This window comes from Solanum verrucosum, unplaced genomic scaffold, assembly GCF_900185275.1.
Source record: "Solanum verrucosum unplaced genomic scaffold, falcon-dt-bn FXZP01000218.1, whole genome shotgun sequence".
NCBI lineage: Eukaryota > Viridiplantae > Streptophyta > Magnoliopsida > Solanales > Solanaceae > Solanum > Solanum verrucosum.
In genome coordinates this window covers 315,925-338,313 of record NW_026020464.1, presented here as the reverse complement: position 1 = coordinate 338,313, position 22,389 = coordinate 315,925, and the positions used below count along the sequence as shown (strand labels likewise).

The 22,389-nt window shown below is 32.7% G+C and overlaps 1 protein-coding gene and 1 pseudogene across 1 annotated transcript; both read right to left on the bottom strand.

Annotated features, from left to right (window-relative positions):
• Window positions 1-2,764: 2,764 nt before the first annotated feature.
• LOC125808680 (sesquiterpene synthase 14b-like) lies at window positions 2,765-7,990 on the bottom strand (annotated as a pseudogene).
• Window positions 7,991-10,666: 2,676 nt separating this feature from the next.
• On the bottom strand, window positions 10,667-22,233 carry LOC125808679 (sesquiterpene synthase 14b-like). Its single transcript, XM_049488337.1, is given in 9 exon segments — window positions 10,667-10,966; window positions 11,055-11,303; window positions 11,425-11,563; window positions 11,652-11,870; window positions 11,960-12,332; window positions 12,552-12,831; window positions 13,234-13,346; window positions 21,813-21,902; window positions 21,990-22,233. Coding segments are annotated over 9 exon segments (2,007 nt in total).
• Window positions 22,234-22,389: the final 156 nt, after the last annotated feature.

Below are 22,389 nucleotides of genomic sequence, written 5' to 3'. Positions count from 1 at the left end.
AAAAGTTTCAACTTTTTAGAAAGTTGCTTTGATCCTACTTTATAAGAAAATTGAACTTCATAATTAAGTTTCGATAAAATTGTAAGTACTAAATGCTTAAAAGGTCATTCAAAACTATAAGAAATATATAATAAAGTTATAAAGTTTAGTTTAATATTAATAAAGTAACTTAATTAAGAAAAATATCTCTTATAAAATTATTTAATTAATATTTTCATTAAAAAAAATTAACATAATTTGTTCATAACATGTAGACATAGACATCATATTGAATCTTGTTTATTTGATTTCAATTTTTTCTATTCAGGTACAGAGCACTTGTTCGAATTTAGTAATTTTCATCCACATTTTGTAAATGTACTAAAAAACTATAAACTCTTAAGAACCAAAATCGTGAATCCATAAGCTTTAGAGATTTTGTCTGAGTTAATACCTCAGATGGTCACTCAACTATGCATTTTTTCCTCAAAAAGTCCCTCAACTTTCAATTTTCACTCAAAAGTCACTCAACTATGCACTTATTTCTCATAAAGTCACTCAACTTTGAATTTTAACTCAAAAGTCCTCAACTATCCACTCTTTTTTCAGAAAGTCACTCAATTTATTTAATTATTTTTTAATTAAAATTTGTTAATATTAATTGTTTATATAACAAATTAATTATTTTTTTTAAAAAAAAAATACCATTTAAACCATTTAGTGATCCATTCACCTAACCCGTTAAAAAATATATTATGACCCATTTTATTTTGCCTTTAATCCTAAATTGCCTTTGTTGATATTAATTGTGTCAATGCATCATTTTTTGTCTCGAAGCATGGTATCCAGAAACTCACTCTCGATATGGCAAACAATGAAAATTACATGATGCCTGATAGAATATTTATGGAACATTGACACATTTGAAGCTCTCAAGGTGTGTCTTTAAGGAAATAATTTGTAGAGGAGCAGAGGAGAAAGAAAGGAAATAATTTAGGATTAAAGGCAAAATAAAATGGGTCATAATATATTTTTTAATGGATCGGGTTAGGTGGGTGGATCACTAAATGGTTTAAATGGTATTTTAAAAAAAATAATTAATTTGTTATATAAACAATTAATATCAACAAATTTTAATTAAAAAACAATTAAATAGATTGAATGACTTTTTGAGGAAAGAGTGAATAATTGAGTGATTTTTGAGTTAAAATTTAAAGTTGAGTGACTTTCTGAGAAATAAGTGCATATTTGAGTGAAAATTGAAAGTTGAGTGATTTTCTGAGGAAAGAGTGCATAATTGAGTGACCATCTGAGGTATTAACTCAACTTTGTCTTTGTTGCTACTATGTATTACCTTCAAGATGCATAATATATATATATATTTCTTACTCAACAACGTTGCATGTAGAATTAACGACAAAGACTAATAATTAAGTTTATATTATTAATTTACCTCGCGATTACATTGGTGTAAGACATAAGTTCGTTATAAGTTGCATAAACATCATAGAGATCATCAGTAATGGTAATGATATATAATGAGTAATTTTGTTAACACTTTTCTTGCACGTTTCACTACAGGAAAATTGTGAATTACATGGGGATTTTCCTAGGGATTAGAATGAAAATCCGCAGGAAACTTATTTTCTTACAAATTTTCATACTAATCCCCAGGAAAATCCCCATGTAATTCATCTTTTTCTTGTAGTGTTTGTATTGAGGCCCAAATTACACCTGCATTGCCCAAAAATACGTTCCACCAATTTGTCTCTTTCATATGAATATTTATTTGAATGATCCAAATCTTCCCACCACCTATATATGTATGTTATACGTATAATATGTTGTATGATCGCAGAATATATATATATTGTGAATGATTAAAGAGGATACATACAGATATGTATAATTTGTATGAATGGGCTGGATCAAGGTTTCACTAACTTGGGCCTCGAGTGAGTTGTCCAATTTATGGCCCATGGACTTGATGAGTAATGATAAAAGTTAGAGCTTCTTCAAGAATTTCTTCCCCGTGTAATCTTAGATATGCTGCTTCGTATAACCTTAATGCTTAATAATCCTACCACATTGTTAGTAAGAATTTCCTTGAACTTTCCATCATTGTTGGTGAATATTTTGAACACATCTGGTTAGCTATCATCATGGTGAGATATTAAACAAATTTTTGGAGATATATACTTTGTTTTAAATAATCTTAGCAAAATTTCTTAGATTCCTTGATTTCAATTTTTGCTACTGATCAGGGTGGAGTGCTAGTTTCGGTTAAGAAATCCAATAACTTTTGTTTAAAATTTATATTTGAACTAAAAAAGTAATTAAATATATATACGTTCAATAACTCCAAATGATCAAATTTTTGAATGGCTTTACCTCTATTGCTACTATGTATATACCTTCAAGAAGCCTAAAACATTTTCCTCCAACTGTTATTTCAACCGTAATACCTATTCTTTAAATACTTACTCCAATATTACAAACTATATAACAAAATCAATATTTATGGTCAGTATGTTATCCTTCCTTCAAGAGAAAAGAATATAAAATATGGTTTTAAAAAATCAGAATAAAACCTAACAATAATACAATATTAGTACATAAAAACTTGAATTTATTGATACATATCCTAGTAATTTCAATATAACTATAATATGAGTGAAAAAACAACACACAAGAAGTCAACAACTAATTCAAACATTTTAATAGAAATACAAAGCAACCCCCCACCCACCCACCCAACCAACCACACACCACACACACTATTTCATTAACCACTTAGAAATATTTGGAAACATTGTTCGCTTAAAACGTAAACTTGATGAATAGTTCGATTATCCACGTGATGTACTATTTGACAGTCAACAAACAACAAGGTGATTGTGTCTTTAAGGAAGTTTTGTGAATCTGTGAAATCATCCTCTTGGAGAATATCTACAAGGCGTGAAAGATTTAAGGCAGGTTCGAGGACAAACGTTGGTACTTGAGTAGCATGTAAATAATTCGTGTTTAAATCTTTCCATGCATTTGCATTTTGCGAGCCTCAGCATATGCCTCTTGTTTTGAAGCTCTATATTCTTTCATGTAACATTCAATGAATGAAGCTCCATGTTCTCTTTGTTGTTCGTGCTGCATCAAATACATTTTAGTATGACGTTTAAATTAAATATCTATTTTTATAATTCAAACTACATAATATGTTGGCGTATATATATTTACTTACTTCATGTCCAATAATATCGTCCTTTAATCGATTGATTAGTGATGAAGCTGGAGCGACCTAAGACTCGTTTATCATCCATTTAAAAGTCTCATTGGATATAAATTCCCCCGCAACAATCAAACACGTAATTCAAATCATTTGATTGGAAACAATTATAGTAGCGTTTTTCTTATATTCCTCACATTTTGGAATAATGTCATCTTTCAACCATTCTGCTTCCTTAAGATAGCTTCTGATCCACTTATTCGTCTAAATATAAATATATTAGAATTGTTGTTTGTAAAATCAATGATATCAGTACTAATTAACGGGCCAAGTTATAGATATAACAAGCTTAGCTTAGCTTAATTACCTCAATTTTTGCATAGTAGACATAGTCTACTTTACCATCTTTGGTCAATTCTTCTTCCGTTTCATCAAAATAATCTATAAAGACTTGATAAAGAGGTCTCATATACATCATTATCGAATCCATAGCACTAATGTCACATCTGCACATATGCATAAATAATACATATATTTTACTCAATGTAACAACATTGCACATAGAACGAATGAAATTAATGACAAAGGCTAATAATTAAGTTTATATATTAAGTTTTACCTCTCTATTGCATTAAGACACAAGTTCGTCATAAGTTGCATAAGCATCATAGAGATCATCAGTGATTGTAATAATAACAATTAATTTTGTTATCATTCTTCTTGCACATATATATTGAGGCCCAAAATACAGCCCCATTGCCCAAAAATTACATTCCACCAATTTGTCTCTTGCATATGGATATTTGTTTGAATGATCCAAATCTTTTCACCACCTATATATGTATAGTATACGTATAAGATACCATACATATATATATATATATATATCATATTCATGTGGTTAATTAAAGACGATACATATATATATATATATATATATACATATATAGTTCGCTAAGCTCTCTTTGGTACATCTTTTGCAAAATGTGGAAATCTAATTTTGCAAATTTCAAAAGCAAATCATCATGTGATTCAATGGTCTCGTAAATACGTATGTATTTACGAGCTACCACTCTTGGTACATTTGAATGAATGGGTTGGATCAAGGCTTCACTAACTTGGGCCTTCAGTGAGTTGTCCAATTTAGGGTCCATAGACTCGAGATGAATAATGGTAAAAGTTAAAGTTTCTTCAAGAATTTCTTCTCCGTGTACTCTTAGGTGTGCTGCTTCGTATAAACTTAATAATCCTTGAACATCTTTAGCAAGAGTTTCCTTGAATTTTCCATCACCATTGGTGAATATTTTAAACACATCTGATAATTAATTATCAATATCTAGTGAATGGAAGTATATATAAGCTAAGGGGTCAACATTTTATACTTTTGACCAGAAAGAAATTAGTAATTAACATTAATAAGTTGCATAGGATAATTAGAGAAGAGATACGATACCAGAAGACATGTTATGCCTTTGTCGTCTCACTAGTCATAAACGAAGAGCAACAACGCAAACACCATCGTCTTCATCTTCATTTTTATTCTGTTCAGACTTATCAAAAATATTCTGAATGGATATTTTGATCTCATTGTCGAATTGATATGCCACTCCCAATCGTTGGATTGCATCAATCAAGACAAGTTTTTGCATACTATTATCAGGAGTATCCACTAACATTTGCCTGACTTTTTCTTTCAACTCTTCTGTAACATCCGACAATTTGAAATAGCTATGAAGAGGCTTAGAATTGGAATTAACTATTTTTTTTGGAAGGAATTCAGAATCTGGAAATTTGGCTAAGTATGTAAAAAGGATGAGTTTTTGGCCAACTTTGAGCAGTCATAACTCCTGGCTCAGGAGGATTTAGGAGTAGTTCCAGTTATGTTTACAAAGCTCGTGGAATAATCTTTTGAACGCCACCAATTTTACTCCATTCCGAGTTCGTATGAGTGAGTTATGCCCTTTTGAAAGTTGGGGAGTGGCAGGGAAATCCGTCCGGAAATTTTAAGGGCATTTTTGTCTTTTCCCTAACCAATTCTTTTGGTTATATTGTTGTGTTAGACTGATTTTAGATCAGTTTTGTCTCATTTTAAAAGAGTGAGAGTGAGAGTTAGGGCTTTTCAGTGAAGAGAAGAAGAGGAGAAGAAGAGAAGAAAGAGGAGATCAAGCAAGATTCCGTCGTGGATATCGTCGGGGGTGATCCCTACTAAGTATGTGAGTTCATAGTGTTGGGTTGATCCTTTCCCCCACAAGCCAAACTCGTTTTATTTTTGAGAAAAGATTGGTTATGTTGTTGAAATTATTGGGTTGTGTTGTTGATGTTGTTGATTGTGTTGTTGAAGTTCCTTGTTGATTTGGGACATGTTTCTGGTTGTGATTTTGAGTTGAATCTATTGTATGTTAAGGGTCTTTATGATTCTAAGTGTTTGCTGCTGGAACCTTTGAAGTTAAGGGGTTTAGAGTTGGAAAAACAAGGGGAAAAAAGTCAGATTTTTGGGGGAAAAGGGCTGGGGTGTCGTGCCAGCCAGCGCACCCCAAAAAGGGATGCTGAACTTTCCCCTTGGGGCAGAGCACCTGGTAGAACACCCAGCAGTCCCTCTGAAGTTTGAGGGCTGGCGCCCCGCGCCTCTTAGAGCGCCAATCCTTCCCTTTACCTTTCATTTCCCGCTATTTCATACATGTTCCTTGGTAAAGTACCTATGTTTTATAGTTGTTTCCAATACTTTAAGGTACATCTTAACATCCCAAACTCATCCATAACATGTGATCAAACACCTTGAATCCATAAATCTAATTCAAGGAGAGTTAGTTTCTAAGTCAAGTGAAGTCAAGAGTTAAGCTTTGAAGTTAAGTAAGTCAAAACAAGTTTTCAAAGTTGTTCAAGAGCCTTTATCGAACGTTTTAACTTCGTTTTAAGGTTCAAGTTTCAAGTCAAGTGAAGAGTATAGAGTTCCAAGCCAAGTGAAGAGTCTCAAGTTTCAAGTTAAGTCAAGAGCATAAAGTCGAGTCCATTTCTCAAAAGTTAATAGGGAACTATGTATTTCCCAAAGAAGTTTCTAAATGTTTTTACATTTAAGTAAGAAAGGAACATCGATTCTAAGAGAGCCTTTGGGCTAGATTTTGAGTAATTATCTCAAACTAAAGAAAGATGTGTTTAAAACACTTATGAGCTAAAGTATATTTTTGGGAGTAGTCTTGAGCACCGAGTTGGGGACACAAGTTCATATTAACTCAACTCTCCATAAGAACTATGCGGCCAACATGGGATTTAACAGGTCATACTTTTTAGATGATCCCGTAAGTTAAGCTAGTGGATCCACTTAGTAAAGATAGCTTCCTATATCACGGCCAAGTATAGGATGGTCCTTGGGCAACGTGAGGTAAAACGTTGTACCACCACTAGGGCTCATAGTGGTGGTTGTCGGTTAAAGGATCTCCCACTAAAGTTATATTACTTTTATATAAGTAAAGTTGAGTTTGTTATTGTTTTATCATTAACGAGCTAAGTTGTTTACATTGTTCTACAAGCTATATATATATATATATATATATATATATATATATATATATATTGCATGTGTCTTATTGCTTTATATATTGAGTTCAGTTATTCATGAGTCGAACAGAGCCAAGGTAAGTGTTTTCTTGTATTCCTTTCAAGCTTAAGTTGTGGTTTAGCTTTCCAGCTCACATACTCGTACATTCCATGTACTGATGCCAGTTGGCCTGCATCTTATTATGATGCAGATGCAGGTACCCAGGATCAACATCCAGTACGCCGTTGATCCAGCTGAGCACTCCAGAGTCAGTGGTGAGCCTCCTTGCATTCCGGAGGACTCAATTATTTTGTGTTCTTAGTTTTGTTTTATTAGGATGTTGCGGGGTCTGTCCCAACATCTATCTCAGTATTTTAGAGGCTTCATAGATAGTTAGTCAGTTAGTTTTGAGTCTCTCATCTATGCATATATGTAAATATTCTATTTTGAGATTCGAGTTGCCTTTATGGCCAAATTTTATAAGTTAAGTTGTTTTGTAACCTTGCATTTGCATTGAGTTATTCTGTTGGGTTAGGTTTCGGCTGAGTTAAGAAAGCCAGGCCAAGGGTTCGCTTGGGGCCAGAAATGGTCTCCGGGTGCCGGTCCCGCCTAGGGTGTAGGCTCGGGGCGTGACATCTTCAAGTTCAATTTTTTCTTGGCTACTAATTTCCTGCATGCACCAAATGTTAAGGGTTATTGTTCTACTTTCATAGATGGGATCTGGAGTGGGCAACGTGCATCGTATCCCTACCTCATGGAGGTAGAGACACTGTTTTCGAAAAATCATCAGATCAAGTATTGTACACAAATCTTAGAATAATAGACTACGAGACAGTGCTGTAGCCACATATAGCCTAGGGTGGCCAATCGGACACCCTTCATCAAAAAATTATATATATATATATATAAAACTGTATGAAATATATTGGTCAAAAATTATTTTTCATACATATATATCAATTTGAACACCTTTAACGAAATTTTTTTATATCAGCACTGCAGTATGAGAATAATGCTAGCTACTACGACTACTGATCATATGAACAAAGAAACATATACGTACGATACACCAAACTATCACCAAACCTATCTCACAGAAAAAAAAACAAACTAGATATATATATGAGTGCAATATTCATGTGTACATAGCATACTGTGAGTTGAGTGAAGGAGAGAAAATAGTTTCCCCAAACACTTGAGTGATAATTTGCCAATGGACGTGTGATAGTATCAACCATTGCTAATTGATTCATACTTTTCTTTCTCTCAAATGCTTTAATTACTACAATGTGAGATTTGCTGCTATTCTTGGTGAGGTATTTTATAGTGCTCTTGGGACGTTAAGTGTCAAGTCATAAATAGTATAGTACGTAGTTAACTTAAAAATTTATGATAAAATTAATTATTTTCTCTCATTCTAGCTTTAATAATGTTTTTGAAACTTACAAATCCTAAATTATGAAGAGATGATAGATAAATAGATTAATTAAAACTCACTGGACAAATTTAAAATATAACATAAGTTCGAAATTATATTCATAATAAAAGTTTTCTTTAACATAATACTCTTATGTCAATTTCAACATAGTGTACATAAATATGATTTAAAAGAAAAGAAAAATAACGTAAGTCTATAACCTTATTCAACAATGAATTCTACTTTAATTTAAAAATTAGAATATTAACAAAATTATGGTAATGAAAAAAAATAAACATAGAATAAAAATATAAATACATAATACGAAAAATTGCATGGAATCACGTCAAGTAAATGTCGAGAATAAGAGGAAAATGAGATATAAATAATACAAAATAAAAGTATATTTTTAGAAAATACTAAAATAAAAAAATTTCAACATAATAGAAATAAAAAATAAATTAAAACAAAAAAAATAAAAATAGAAATAAAATGAAGAATTAAAAAATAGCCAACTTGTAATTACGTCATATAATTTATCAATGATTCATGTAATTATCCTCTGCCACTTTACCTAATTACCCACTGATTAAGTAATTACATGATCAACCAAACATATAGACTCAATTACATCAAATTATCAGAGCGGCTTTCTAAACAGGGATATGTTTTTCTTTTATTTTTTATATAGACATATAGCCGAAAAACAAATGTTAATAACCTGGACCATTTTGTTTTATATTTATAGATGTTTTTTCTTTAAAGAAAAAGAGAGAGGTAATTGTTATGGAAAAGGAATTAGAATAGTTGAAAATTATTTATTTTTTTCTTAAATTTTGAAGGTGAGAACATGTAATTACTAATTAGCATGGAAAGAGAAAAAAAACAAGTTAATAATAATAAATAAGAATTCAACTCTATTTTAGGTCTACATTTATATCATATACATAGTCTAAAAATAAAAATTAATGAGTTTACATTACTTCGTGGACAGTACTCTAGATCAACCCCACATATCACTCGAATCAACTTTTATGCTACATGTTAACTTCGGTCCCTCTACCTTTTCTTTAAACCACTTATCTTCTTTGAATTGCAACAAGAAATTAATCTCCAAAATAAAAAAGTCATGAAAGTGACACATAATCATAGGTTGCATATGGCCTATTTTGTGATCGAAATGAGATTTATGGCACGCGTACGTGTTAGTATCCTCAATGGTGATGAGTGATTAGTTAGCGGGTTCATCTAAATCTAGATGTATACTTCGCGGAACATATATATTTTTTTACTATATTAAAAGAGTGGCCGGTTTAAAGGAGGTACCAATATGTTAGTTATTTGTCAATAAAATTGAAGTTAAGGGTTGTTTAGTCATTTACATATAAACTAATATATTAATATAATGATAGCTAATATATTAATACCACTTTATCTTTTTCATAGCTTTTGTATTTTCATTAATTTAAATTCGTGTCATGAAATATTCATGAATTAACTTCTCACTGGGAATGATTTCATTCATGTCATAGTCTATATCCTGCATGAAGCCCCAAGCCCCCAACTAAGGGGAAATGGAGGGGTTCCATTTTGTATTTTTGTATTAAAAATCCATGTTTTATTGTGCTAATTTGTTAGATTTCCGATAGGATTATCTTCAGTTATATGTTTGTAAAATTATTGAAATTATACTAAGCAATAATTAGCATTTGATAGTTTCGGTTATATATCTCATATAGATATTACTGTCTAAAGTATTGAGCTCGTGTTGATACATGCAAGATTCAGCTAGTATCAAGAAAAAAAGTTGCTTGAGTCTTTCACTCGATCATATTTTTCTTTTAATAAAATATAGAAACGAAGTCGTATTAAACCCTCTTTCTTTGATTTCAATTTTTGCCATTCAGGGATGGAGTGTTAGTTGTAGCTATAGGAATCGAACTCAATAGCTTTCGTCTAAATTTTGTATTTGTACTTAAAAAATATTAAATATATACACTTTTTTAATTTATAATTTATTAACTTTTAAAGACCAAAATCCTGAATTCATAAGCTTCAGAGACTTCGCCTCTATTTGTTACTATGTATATCTTCAAGAAGCCCAAAGGATTTTCCTCGAAGGATTAGCATATTTGGGAGATTTTAAATTTCCTTTTGAGAAAAAAGGAAAACCAAATTTATGGTAAATATGTCGCCCTTCCTTCAAGAAAAATAAAATCAAATATGATAATTTTTTCTGAAAACAAACACTTAACAATAACAATAGATAATAGCACATAAAAACTCTAAATGATTGATACAACAATCCAACTACTAGGAGTGACATATCCTAGTTTCAATACAACTACAATTTGAGTGAAAAGACAACACACAAGAAGTAAAAATCTCATGCCAACATTAATAGACTAATTATAAAGCAGCACCCCTCCACCCCACCCCACCCCACACACACTATTTCAACAACCACTTAGAAGTTTTGGAACCATTAATCAGTATTTGATGATTGATAGGATTATCCACGTGATGTACTATTGACAGAGTCAACAAACAACAATGTGATTGTGTCTTTAAGGAAGTTTTTTGAATCAGTAAAATCATCCTCTTGGAGAATATCTATGAGGCGTGAAAGATTTAAGGCAGGTTCGAGGACAAATGTTGGTATTTGAGTAGCATGTAAATAATCAGTGTTAATATCTTTCCATGCATTTGCAATTTGCCTTCGAGCCTCAACATATGCCTCTTGTTTCGAAGCTTTATATTCTTTCATGTAACATTCAATGAATGAAGCTCCATGTTCTCTTTGTTGTTCATGCTACATCAAATACAATATAACATTTAAATTAAATATCTATTTTTATAAGTTCAAACTATATAATATGTTAGCATATTTATATACTTACTTCATGTCCAATAATATCGTCCTTTAATCGATTGATTAGGGATGAAGCTGGAGCGACCAAAGACTCATTTATCATCCATTCGAAAGTCGTGTTGGATATAAATTCCTCCGCAACAATCAAGCAATTAATCAAAATCATTTGATTGGAAATAGTTATAGTAGCGTTTCTCTTATATTCCTCACATTTTGGAATAATGTCATCTTTCAACCATTCTGCTTCCTTAAGATAGCTTTTGATCCACTTATTCATCTAAAATAAATAATAAATAAATATATATATATTAGAAGCATTGTTTGTAAAATAAATGATATCGATTTATGATTTAACTGATTAATGGAGCCAAGTTATATTCATAGCAAACTTAGCTTACCTCAATTTTGGCATAGTAGACATAGTGTGCTTTACCATCTTTTGTGAATTCTTCTTCCATTTCATCAAAATAATCTAAAAGGACTTGATAAAGAGGTCTCATATAGGACGATATCAAATCCATAGCACTAATGTCACATCTGTACATACATAAATAACACATATATTTCTTACTCAATGTAACAACATTACACATTTAATTAATAATTAAGTTTATATAAGTTTTACCTTTCGACTGCATCAGTGTAAGGCACAAGTTCATCATAAGTTGCATAAGCATCATATAGATCATCAGTAATTGTAATGATAACGATTAATTTTGTTAACGTTCTTCTTGCACGTTTGTATTGTGGCCCAAAATACACCCCTGTTGCCCAAAAATAACATTCCACTAGTTTGTCTCTTGCATATGGATATTTGTTTGAATAATCTAGATCTTTCCACCACCTATATATGTATATTATACGGATAATATATCATAAGGAGAATATATATACATATACATGTGATTAATTAAAGAGGATACATATATTTACCTTGTTAGTTCACTAAGCTCTCTTTGGTGCATCTTTTGCAAAATGTGGAAATCCAATTTTGCAAATTTCAAAAGTAAATCGTCATGCGATTCAATATTTTCGTAAATACGTATGTATTTACGAGCTACCACTCTTGGTACATTTGTATGAATGGGCTGGAACAAGGCTTCACTAACTTGGACCTTGAGTGAATTGTCCAATTTAGGGCTCATGGACTTGAGATGAGTAACGGTAAAAGATAGAGCTTCTTCAAGAATTTCTTCTCTGTGCACTCTTAGATGTGTTGCTTCGTATAAACTTAATAAGCCTTGAATATCTTTAGTAAGAATTTCCTTGAATTTTCCGTTGTCGTTGGTGAATTTTTTGAACACATCTGATTAATTATCGTCATAGTTAGATATTCAACAACTTTTTTCGAGATATATACTAAAGTTTTAACTTATAAGCCTCATCTAAGAACAATAAATATTATATTTTGAATTCGTAAAGATTAAATTCTAAATTCATCTCGTTAAACATTTTACTTTTGACCATAAAGGAATTAGTAATCAACATTAATAAGCTTCATAGGATAATTAGATAAATACGATACCAGAAGACATATAATGCCTTTGTCGTCTCACTAGTCTAAAACGAAGAGCAACAACGGAAAGACCATCGTCGTTATCTTCATTTTTATTTTGTTCGGATTCATCAAAAATATTCTGAATGAATGTTTTGATTTCGTTTTCGAAATGATATGCCACTCCCAATTGTTGGATTGTGTCAATCAAGACAAGTTTTTGTGTACTATTATCAGGAGTTTCCACTAACATTTGCCTGACTTTTTCTTTCAATTCTTCAAGTTCAACTCTTTCTTGGCTACTAATTTCCTGCACCAAACGTTTAATGTTATTATATATTGTTCTACTACCTATAAATAGCAACAAATGCAATACAATAATAATAATATAATCAGTATAACTCTATAGGTGGGATTAAAAGAAGGTAGAGTGCATCTTACCTCTACCTCGTGGAGGTACAACCATACATGTACTATTTCAGTAGTAAAAATGACATATCATATAATAGGAACATGGAACAACAACAATAATTAAACAATACGATAACCAAAGCACATAAAATAATGAGAGGTAATAGAAATCGTAGGACGAGAAATTATGAAAATAATGCTAGCTACTAGCTACTACTGATCATGATATGAACAAAAAAACAAATACGACATATCAAATTTATCACCAAGCCTATCTCACAAAAAAAAAAACGAAACATACTGTGAGTTGAAGAGTGTAGGAAAGGAAATAATCTCCCCAAACACTTGAATGATAATTTGCCAAGGGACGTGTGATAGTAGGATCAGCCATTGCTTACAATTTGAGATATGTTGCTATATTTGGTGAGGTATTTTATAGGGATTTGGCTCAACATCATTATCGTTCTCTTTATTTTTTTCATGTTTTTAATTGGACGGAGGCATGTTATAAAGTTAAATCAGTAATTGAGATTTATTTTGATAAAATAAAGGTACGTTTCAACTACGACTAAGATAATAAATTACTTCCATATACTTATTTTTAAAATATATTTTAAGCCCACAATTTTAGTTGCACGTGATACTTTCCATAAATATATTAATAACTTTTCTTACTTGCCTTTAGTGAAAAAAAATATCATCCTTCCAAAATTTAGAGTAATTTTCTCTTCAGTCGAACAGGTAAGGTAAATAATGTAACAATCAAATACTTGAATATTTGAAAAAATAAATATTAATCTAATAAAGAATAATTTGTACTGAAACTGAGATTTCCAAAGAGCCTTCGGGCTAGTTTTTAGAAAAGAGAAATAGCTTTCTAAATGAAGCAAGCAGGGAAACTGAGATTTCCAAGATAGCCTTTGAGCTAAGTTTTTGAGCACTAATCTCAAATCATAGAAGAAGTTGTTTTTAAAACATATGAGCTAAGTATATTAACTCAAGTCTCCATAAACCATGTAGCCATCATGGGTAGAAAAGGGTCATACTTTTTAGATGAATCCTTTTCACAAAAGACTAGTGGATCCATTAGGTAGTTCAGGTCCTATACCACGACAAGGTATAGGATGGCTCGGGCAGCGTGGGGCTAATAACGCTGTATCATCATTATAGTTCTTAAGTGATGGTTGTCGGTTAGAGAAACTCCCACAATAATATATAGTTGCATGGTTCCTCAAGGGGTTCTTCTTAGTGTGAGTGGGGGTATGAGACTTCATTCATGCATTGCACAAGTAGACTTTGAGAGGAAGCATGGTTTGTCTTTTATGATGTTATGATTATGAATTGACAACATGTTTTAAACAATTTTCCTTTTTCTTTATATTGCACTTGTTTTAAAACTACTTTACAATGAAATGAGTTTAGTTAAGTATTCAGGAGTTGAGTAGAGCCAAGGTAAGTGTTTCTTTCATAATCTCTTTCAAACCTTTGTTGTTTTAGCATTCCAACTCGCATACTCGTTCATTCAATGTGCTGATGCCAGTTGGCCTGCATCGTATCATGATGCTGACACAGGTAACCAGGATTAACATCTAGTGCCTCGTTGATCCAGCTTCAGCATTCAGAGTCTGTTGGTGAGCCTTCTTGCATTCCGAAGGACTCCTTTATTTGCTTTCTAGTCTTACAGATGTAGGGATGATCGGGGGTCCTGTCCCGACATCCCTCTTTGTTTTAGAGGCTTCATAGACAATTAGTAGTCAGATGTCTTTACATTCATTTCATATGTTAAGATTTTAATTGCCATTTTGGCTAAGTTAAATGTTTATTTTCAAAACGTTATGAGTTCAGTTTGAGGCAGTTAAGTTGTTTAGCATTTGAATTCCTTTCTTATTGCTTATAGTCTTCCACTAAGTCAGTAAGCCAGGCCAAGGGTTCGCTTGAGGTCATCAATGATCTTCGAGTGCCGGCCACGTCCAGGGTGTAGACTTGGGGCGTGACAGTTATACACTCTATTGTGTATTAACTTGTGTATTGCTAATACCAAGGAATTCTAGGTATTAGTAGTACATAACATTTTAACACTTGCATTAAATTAAATATTTACAAAACTACCCTTAAAGCTTTTTCATTTTCTTTGTTGTCATAAGTTTTTGTTTTTATTTTGATTTGCTTTTCGGTGTCTTTTAATTTTTTGGTGTCTTAATAGGCTTTATGACCTCTTAAGTATCTTTTTTTTGTAAAAAAAATAATATTCAATTTCAATATAATTTAATCAAAATTTTTACTATTGTGACGATAAATTTGATAAAAAAAAATATTTGCCAACTTTCCACAAAAATATTTTGACGCAATAGTACAACTATTTAATATTATTTAAAAGAAGAAGAAGAAGAAGAAGAAGAAGAAGAAGAGTTAATGATGTTTTAGCAAAGATTTTTTTTTGATGTTTTAGCAAAGAACTTTGTTGCAAAGGAAGTGTACAAATAAATAAAGTGTGAAGGGTATATTTGTAAACATATATTTTTTAATAGAAATTATGCAAGATTTGTTATTTTTAATACATCAAACCAAACAATGTATCGTATAAGAAATAATGCTTGCATAACTAATGCAAGTATTACTAATGCAAGCACTACTAATGCAAACATTACTAATGGATTATGTTTTGCATTATTCTTATACACTCTACCAAACGATAGACCACCACAGTATTTATGACTAGACCCTTCATAATCCCAAGAATCCAAAAAGGATTTTGCCCCTCTCCATTTTCTTTTTCTTCATTTTTTCCAAGTATTTATTTGGATAAGATACACATGTTAAAGATTTAAATCAAGGAGTTTAACTTGTATTCACTGTCGGTGTATACTTTTTTTACACTAACACATACTTTTCAGGCAAGTTTTTTTTTTTTTTTATTAATATTTTTATTTTATAAATTTCAAAACTATTACTAAGGGTAAAATGAGAGAGAAAGTAATTAATTTTATTTAAACTTCTAAAATAAACGACTACTTTTAAAAATTCACGACATATAACTTGAGACGGAAAGACCACTAAAGTCGGAGAGTCATTTGGATAACTATTGGGATATTTATGACTTGACCCTTCATAATCCCAAGAATCCAAAAAAGGATTTTGCTCCTCTCCATTTTCTTTTTCTTCATTTTTTTCAAATATTTATTTGGATAAGATAAACATGTTATAGATTTAAATCAAGGATTGAGATTTCATAAAGAGTTTAACTTGTATCCACTGTCGGTGTATAATAATAAAAAAGAAACTTGCCTTAAAAGTATGTATCAGTGTAAAAAAAGTATACACCGACGGTGGATACAAGTTAAACTTTTAACTTGTATCCACCGTCGGTGTATACTTTTTTTACACTAACACATACTTTTAAGGCAAGTTTCTTTTTTATTATTATTAATTTTATTTTATAAAATACAAATATCAAATATAGTAATATAAGGTAATTAGGATTCTAATTTTATTTTACCCATTAGTTTAGGATTCTCTTTCCTTACTAAACGAAATTACCATGTTTGTTTTACCCGTGTATTTTTACAGAATTTCCTTTAACCGTATTGTTGCTTCTCTTCTTCAATAGCAGTGAAGCAAGTTTCAAGCATCCACCATTAAAACAGTTTAAAGAGAAACTATTATCAACATAATTCATGGTAATTATTTATTCGTTATTTTTATCTATTTCAAATTTACAAAATACGTGTAATCAGGTTCGTTGCCGTTATTTAACATTTTGTTCGTCACTTCACCAATTATCAAGATTCCTCTGTTTTCTTTCTTAATGGAGTTTGGTGGATTTTTTTTTTTTGCCCTTCTCTTTTGGAATTCTTCCATGTCACAAATATATGTACAATGAACACTATTCAACTTATGAATGCATAATTTTCATTGTTTATTATATTTAATATACTACAATTTGAAAAATACTTGAACTTAATAGCATTGTTTCTAAAAATTGTTCTTAAAGAACTCCTCCTCTTGATTAATCTAATATCTCCTCTTGAACTTCAGTTTCTATTTTTTAACATATTAGACCACCCATTCAAGTTTAATGCTTTAGAATATTTAGTGATAAGGTTCACAATAATTAAATTTGTATATCTTAATGAGTCTCACAGTGGTAACAGGAAACATACACAATAATTGTAGTGAATATAAAATTGTATGGGCATTTATTAGTAGCAAAACTTGTACCTTCTATAAAAGATGAGTTATTGGGGTCCAAGTTGTTGTTGTTGATAAGGCAGTTGCTGGTTCACTGCTAAGTGAAGCCACACTACTCTACATTAGGCTCGTTAACAATGTGAGATTATTCTAGAGTTTAACTTTAATGATACATAAAGCCACATAGGATCTGAGGCTTGGGCAACATAATTATCAACAAAAGGGAGAACTGCTTGTTATAAAAACTTATTCTATCATATTTTGCTAAAAAAAACCTAAATAAATCACATTCACAAATTCTATCCCTCCATGCCACAAACCACAAGAGATCCATAAACTTAACTGAATTCCCAAGATCAGTTCTATGTCTACAAAGAGTGCACAACAATACAACATAACTTTCAAGAGTTTAAAAGAACAGCCTGAGATGTCTTAAATGGAGCAATATGGTCAATAAAGATTCATATAGCTAATCCCAACTTGATTGAAATTGTGGCGTCATAGTTCTTGTTGCTAGTTTAGACTTAAAGTCCAAAAATAATTCACAAGTTAACAAAATCTGAAATTGTATTACATTATCTCTTATCTACGGCACAAATTATCTCTTATGAATTCTGTTGATAATAGTTTCTCTTTAAACTGTTTTAATGGTGGATGCTTATAATTTGGTTCACTGCTATTAAAGAAGAGAAGCAACAGTATGGTTAAAGGAAATTCTGTAAAAGTATATGGGTAAAACAAACATGGTACTTTCGTTTAGTAAGGAAAGAGAATCCTAAACTAATGGGTAAAATAGAATTAGAATCCTAATTACCTTATATTACTATATTTGATATTTATATTTTATAAAACAAAAATATTAATAATAAAAAAGAAACTTACCTTAAAAGTATGTGTCAGTGTAAAAAAAGTATACACCGACGATGAATACAAGTTAAACTCTTTATTAAATCTCAATTCTTGATTTAAATTTATAACATGTGTATCTTATCCAAATAAATACTTGAAAAAAATGAAGAAAAAAAAATGGAGAGGAGCAAAATCCTTTTTGGTTTCTTGGGATTATGAAGGGTCAAGTCATAAATACCCTAATAGTTATCCAAAAAACTCTTGGGATTATGAAGGGTCAAGTCATAAATACCCATAGTTATCCAAATGACTCTCCAGAAATACATGTCCTACCTCTTGCAGGTGGTGGACTCTTTCATTAGGTAAGGGAAGAAGGGGCCTAAGCACAACAGATATCGTACACTTGAGTGGCAAAGGAAAGCGAGACCTTACCTTTTTTTCCAGACTTTAGTGATCTTTCTGTCTCAAGTTATATGTCGTGAATTTTAAAAGTAGTCGTTTATTTTAGAAGTTTAAACAAAATTAATTATTTTCTCTCTCATTTTACCTTAGTAATATTTTTGAAATTTACAAATATCGAAATTATGGAGAGATGATACATACTTTAAATCTCTTTAGTGAAAATTTAACATTGAATCTGCCTGTGAATTACTCGATGTGATCCCATAAAATTAGAGTTTTGTGTCAAACATAAAAATTGAATTTATAGGATCATATAATTACAATCATAGAAATGTGGTACAAACCTTTTATCCAAGCATCTTGACTTTCTTATGTGAAGCATTGGACATGAATCATGAATATCGAGTATATTATTGAATGACACTCATGAATGAGTATATTAATTGTCACGATACATCTTTGTGGAACCCGGATAAATGGAATATCTGGAGCTATGAGCTTCCTCCATAATCCTCTCATGGAGTCCATCCATCATAGGTACGCACAATCTACCTTGATATCTCAATACACCATCTCCCTCTTGTTCAAAAGCTAAAACTCTTTGCTAATGAACATTTGCTTTTAAGTCTAGCAAAATTGGGTCTTGTTCTTACTTCTCTTTCACTTTTGACACTAGTGATGACTCAGCCCCATTCGTCACCACTATTCCTCCTTTTGTGGAATCCATAAGTCTAACTCCCAAGCATGCAAGTCTGTGCACATCTTTGGCTAGTTATTTCTTCTCTTCCTCAAGATGGGTGGTACTACCCATAGACAACCTGCTTAAGGCATGATCAACAACATTAGCCTTACCTGGGTGGTAAAGAATACTCATGTCGTAGGCCTTGAGTAATTCTAACTACCTCCTTTGTCTGAGATTGAGCTCTCTCTGCGTGAACACCTATTGTAAGCTCTTGTGATCAATGAATACATCAACATGAACACCATACAAATAATGATGCCATATCTTCAAAGTAAATACTACAACAGTCAACTCTAAGTCATGGGTTGGGTAGTTCTTCTCATGAACTTTTAACTGTCTGGAGGCATAAGCTATAACTTTGCCATTCTGCATTAAAACACAACCCAAGCCAACTCTAGATGCATCACAATACACCACAAAACCTTGAGTACCTTTCGGTAAGGTCAAAACTGAAGCAGTTGTCAACCTCTTCTTCAATTCCTGAAAGCTTTTCTCATAATCTTCAGACCATTGAAATTTCAATGTTTTCTGAGTCAACTTCGTCAAAGGTGACGAAATGGATGAGAACCCCTCTACAAACCTTTTATAATAGCCAGCCAAATCCAAGGAACTCCTAATATCAGTTGGAGATGTGGATCTAGGTCAATTCTGCACTGCCTCGATTTTTTGAGTATAAACTCTAATCCCATCACCGAAAACTATGTGGCCCAAGAACGCCACAAACTCAAGCCAAAACTCACACTTAGAGAACTTGACATATAATTCCTTATCTTTCAAAGTCTGAAGAACTATTCTGAGATGACTAACATGATCTTCTTTATTCCTTGAATAGATTAGTATGTCATCAATGAAGACGATAACAAACATATCTAAATAAGGCTTGAAGACTCTATTCATAAGATCCATGAACGCTGCTGGTGCATTAGTTAACCCAAAGGACATGACCAAAAACTCATAATGACCATATCTAGTTCTGAAAGTTGTCTTTGGAATATCACAATCCCTTACTCTTAACTGAAGATAGCCTGATCTGAGGTCAATTTTCGAGAAACAGGAAACACCTGAAGCTGATCGAAAAAATTATCAATTCTTGGAAGAGGATACTTATTCTTGATGGTAACCTTATTCAACTGACGGTAATCTATACACATTCTAAGGGAACCATCTTTCTTTCTCACAAACAAGATCGGAGCGCCCCAAGGTGAGACACTTGGTCGAATAAAGCCTTTCTCTAAAAGGTCTTTCAACTGTTTCTTAAGCTCTTTCAACTATGCTGGTGCCATTTTATATGGTGAAATAGATATATGACGAGTATCTGGAACAAGATTTATACCAAAGTCAATCTAGATCTCTCTCAGGAGGGACTCCGGGAAGATCATCTGGAAAGACTTCTGGAAACTCATTCACTACTGAAACTGACTGAATAAGAGGTACCTTAACACTTGAGTCATTAACTTGGACTAAGTGATAGACACACCCCTTAGAAACTAACTTCCTTGCCTTAAGGTACGAATTGAAATGACCCTTAGGCACTGCTGAACTGTTTTTCCACTCTAAGACTGGTTCATTTGGAAACTGAAACTTGACAACTCGCGTTCTACAATCAACTGAGGCATAACATACATGAAGCCAGTCCATACCAAGAATGACATCAAAGACTACCATGTCTAACTCAATTAAATCAGCCATGGTACTCTTGTGATTGACGAAAACGGAACAATCACGATAGACTCTCTCTGCTAGAATAGACTCACCAACAGGTGTGGAAACACTGAATGGTTCACTAAGTAGCTCAGGAATAACATCAAAATTCATAGCAACATAAGGATTTACAAAAGACAAACTTGCTCCTGGGTCTAGCAAAACATAAACAGTAAAATCAAAGACTTAAATCATACCAGTGACAACATCTGGCGATTCCTCTTGCTCCTGGCGATTATTGAGAGCATACAATCGGTTTATTCCTCCGCCAGTATCAAAAGTAGCTCATCTATGTACAGTCCTATCTGGTGGAGCGATTGAAGAAGACTTGGCTCTATTGCCCCCATTACCCTGCTTATTCTTTGGACACTTTCGTATGAAATACCTACTCTGACCACACTTGAAACAACCACTGGAGCCCTCACAACAAACACCTGAATGGTTCCTACCACACTTGGCGCAGGCAGGAGGCTTACTACCCCCTTGCGCCACACTGCCTGAGAATAAGCAGGCTTAGCTCTAGAATTCTGACCATAGTACTCACCCTTACTCTTAGGTGCATGTGCACTAGTAGATGATGGAGCAGGTCCCTTTTGCTTCTGCTGGAAAGTCAACCGGTTGGCATTACTCTTCTGCTGCCCAGACTCATTCACTTTCTTAGACCTCTTGGTTCTTGAACTCCCCTCTATCTCTCAGCTTATCTTCCTCTACCTACTGCACATAAACCATCAACCTCTAAATGTTCATGTCCCCAATAAGCATTTCTGCCCGGCCCTCTTTGCTTGATAGAAGGTCCAAACCAGAAACAAACAATCTCATCGTACCCCTCATGTCCGCAACCATTTCAGGAGCATAGCGAGATAGTTGGGTGAAATTCCACCCATACTCATGCACACTTAAATAATCTTGCTTAAGTGTAAAGAACACACGTACCTTGGCCTCTTTCAGTTCCCGGGGAAAGAAACTCCCCAAGAAAGCCTCTTCAAAACATGCCTAACTCGCAGGTGGTGCATTCTCAGCTTTATCCCCTTTCCACTGATCAAACCAAGTCCTAGCAATATTCTTTATCTGATATGCAGCTAGCTCAACTTTCACAGTATCAGTAACATGCATCACATCAAACACATTTTTCAGTTCCTCAATGAAGTTCTCTAGGTCCTCTGCAGTGCTCGAACCGGTAAAACTTGGGGGGTTCATTCTCAGGAACTCACGAATCCTCGAAGTGTCAGCCTCTACTTGTCGAGCTCCTCTCTGCTGTCCAACTTGATTGGTCACAACCTGACTGAGCATTCTAATAGCCTCTCTGAACTCAGCATTAGAGACTTCTCCTTGCGGTTGCACTTCAAGTGCATTGGGTAGTTCTTGCTCCTCAACATTCCTCCTAGCTGGACGACCTCTGACTGCTCTTTGTAGAGGCATGATTATCTGAAACACGTGCAAGCACGAATTAGAGGGAAACTTTTAGAGATCAAGCTCTATGCATAAAATGGGTTTGAAAGAAGTGAGATAGTTCCTAAATGTTGCAGCCTTCTAATTATAGATATGGCGCGCTTCACACAGATAACTAGGACTCTA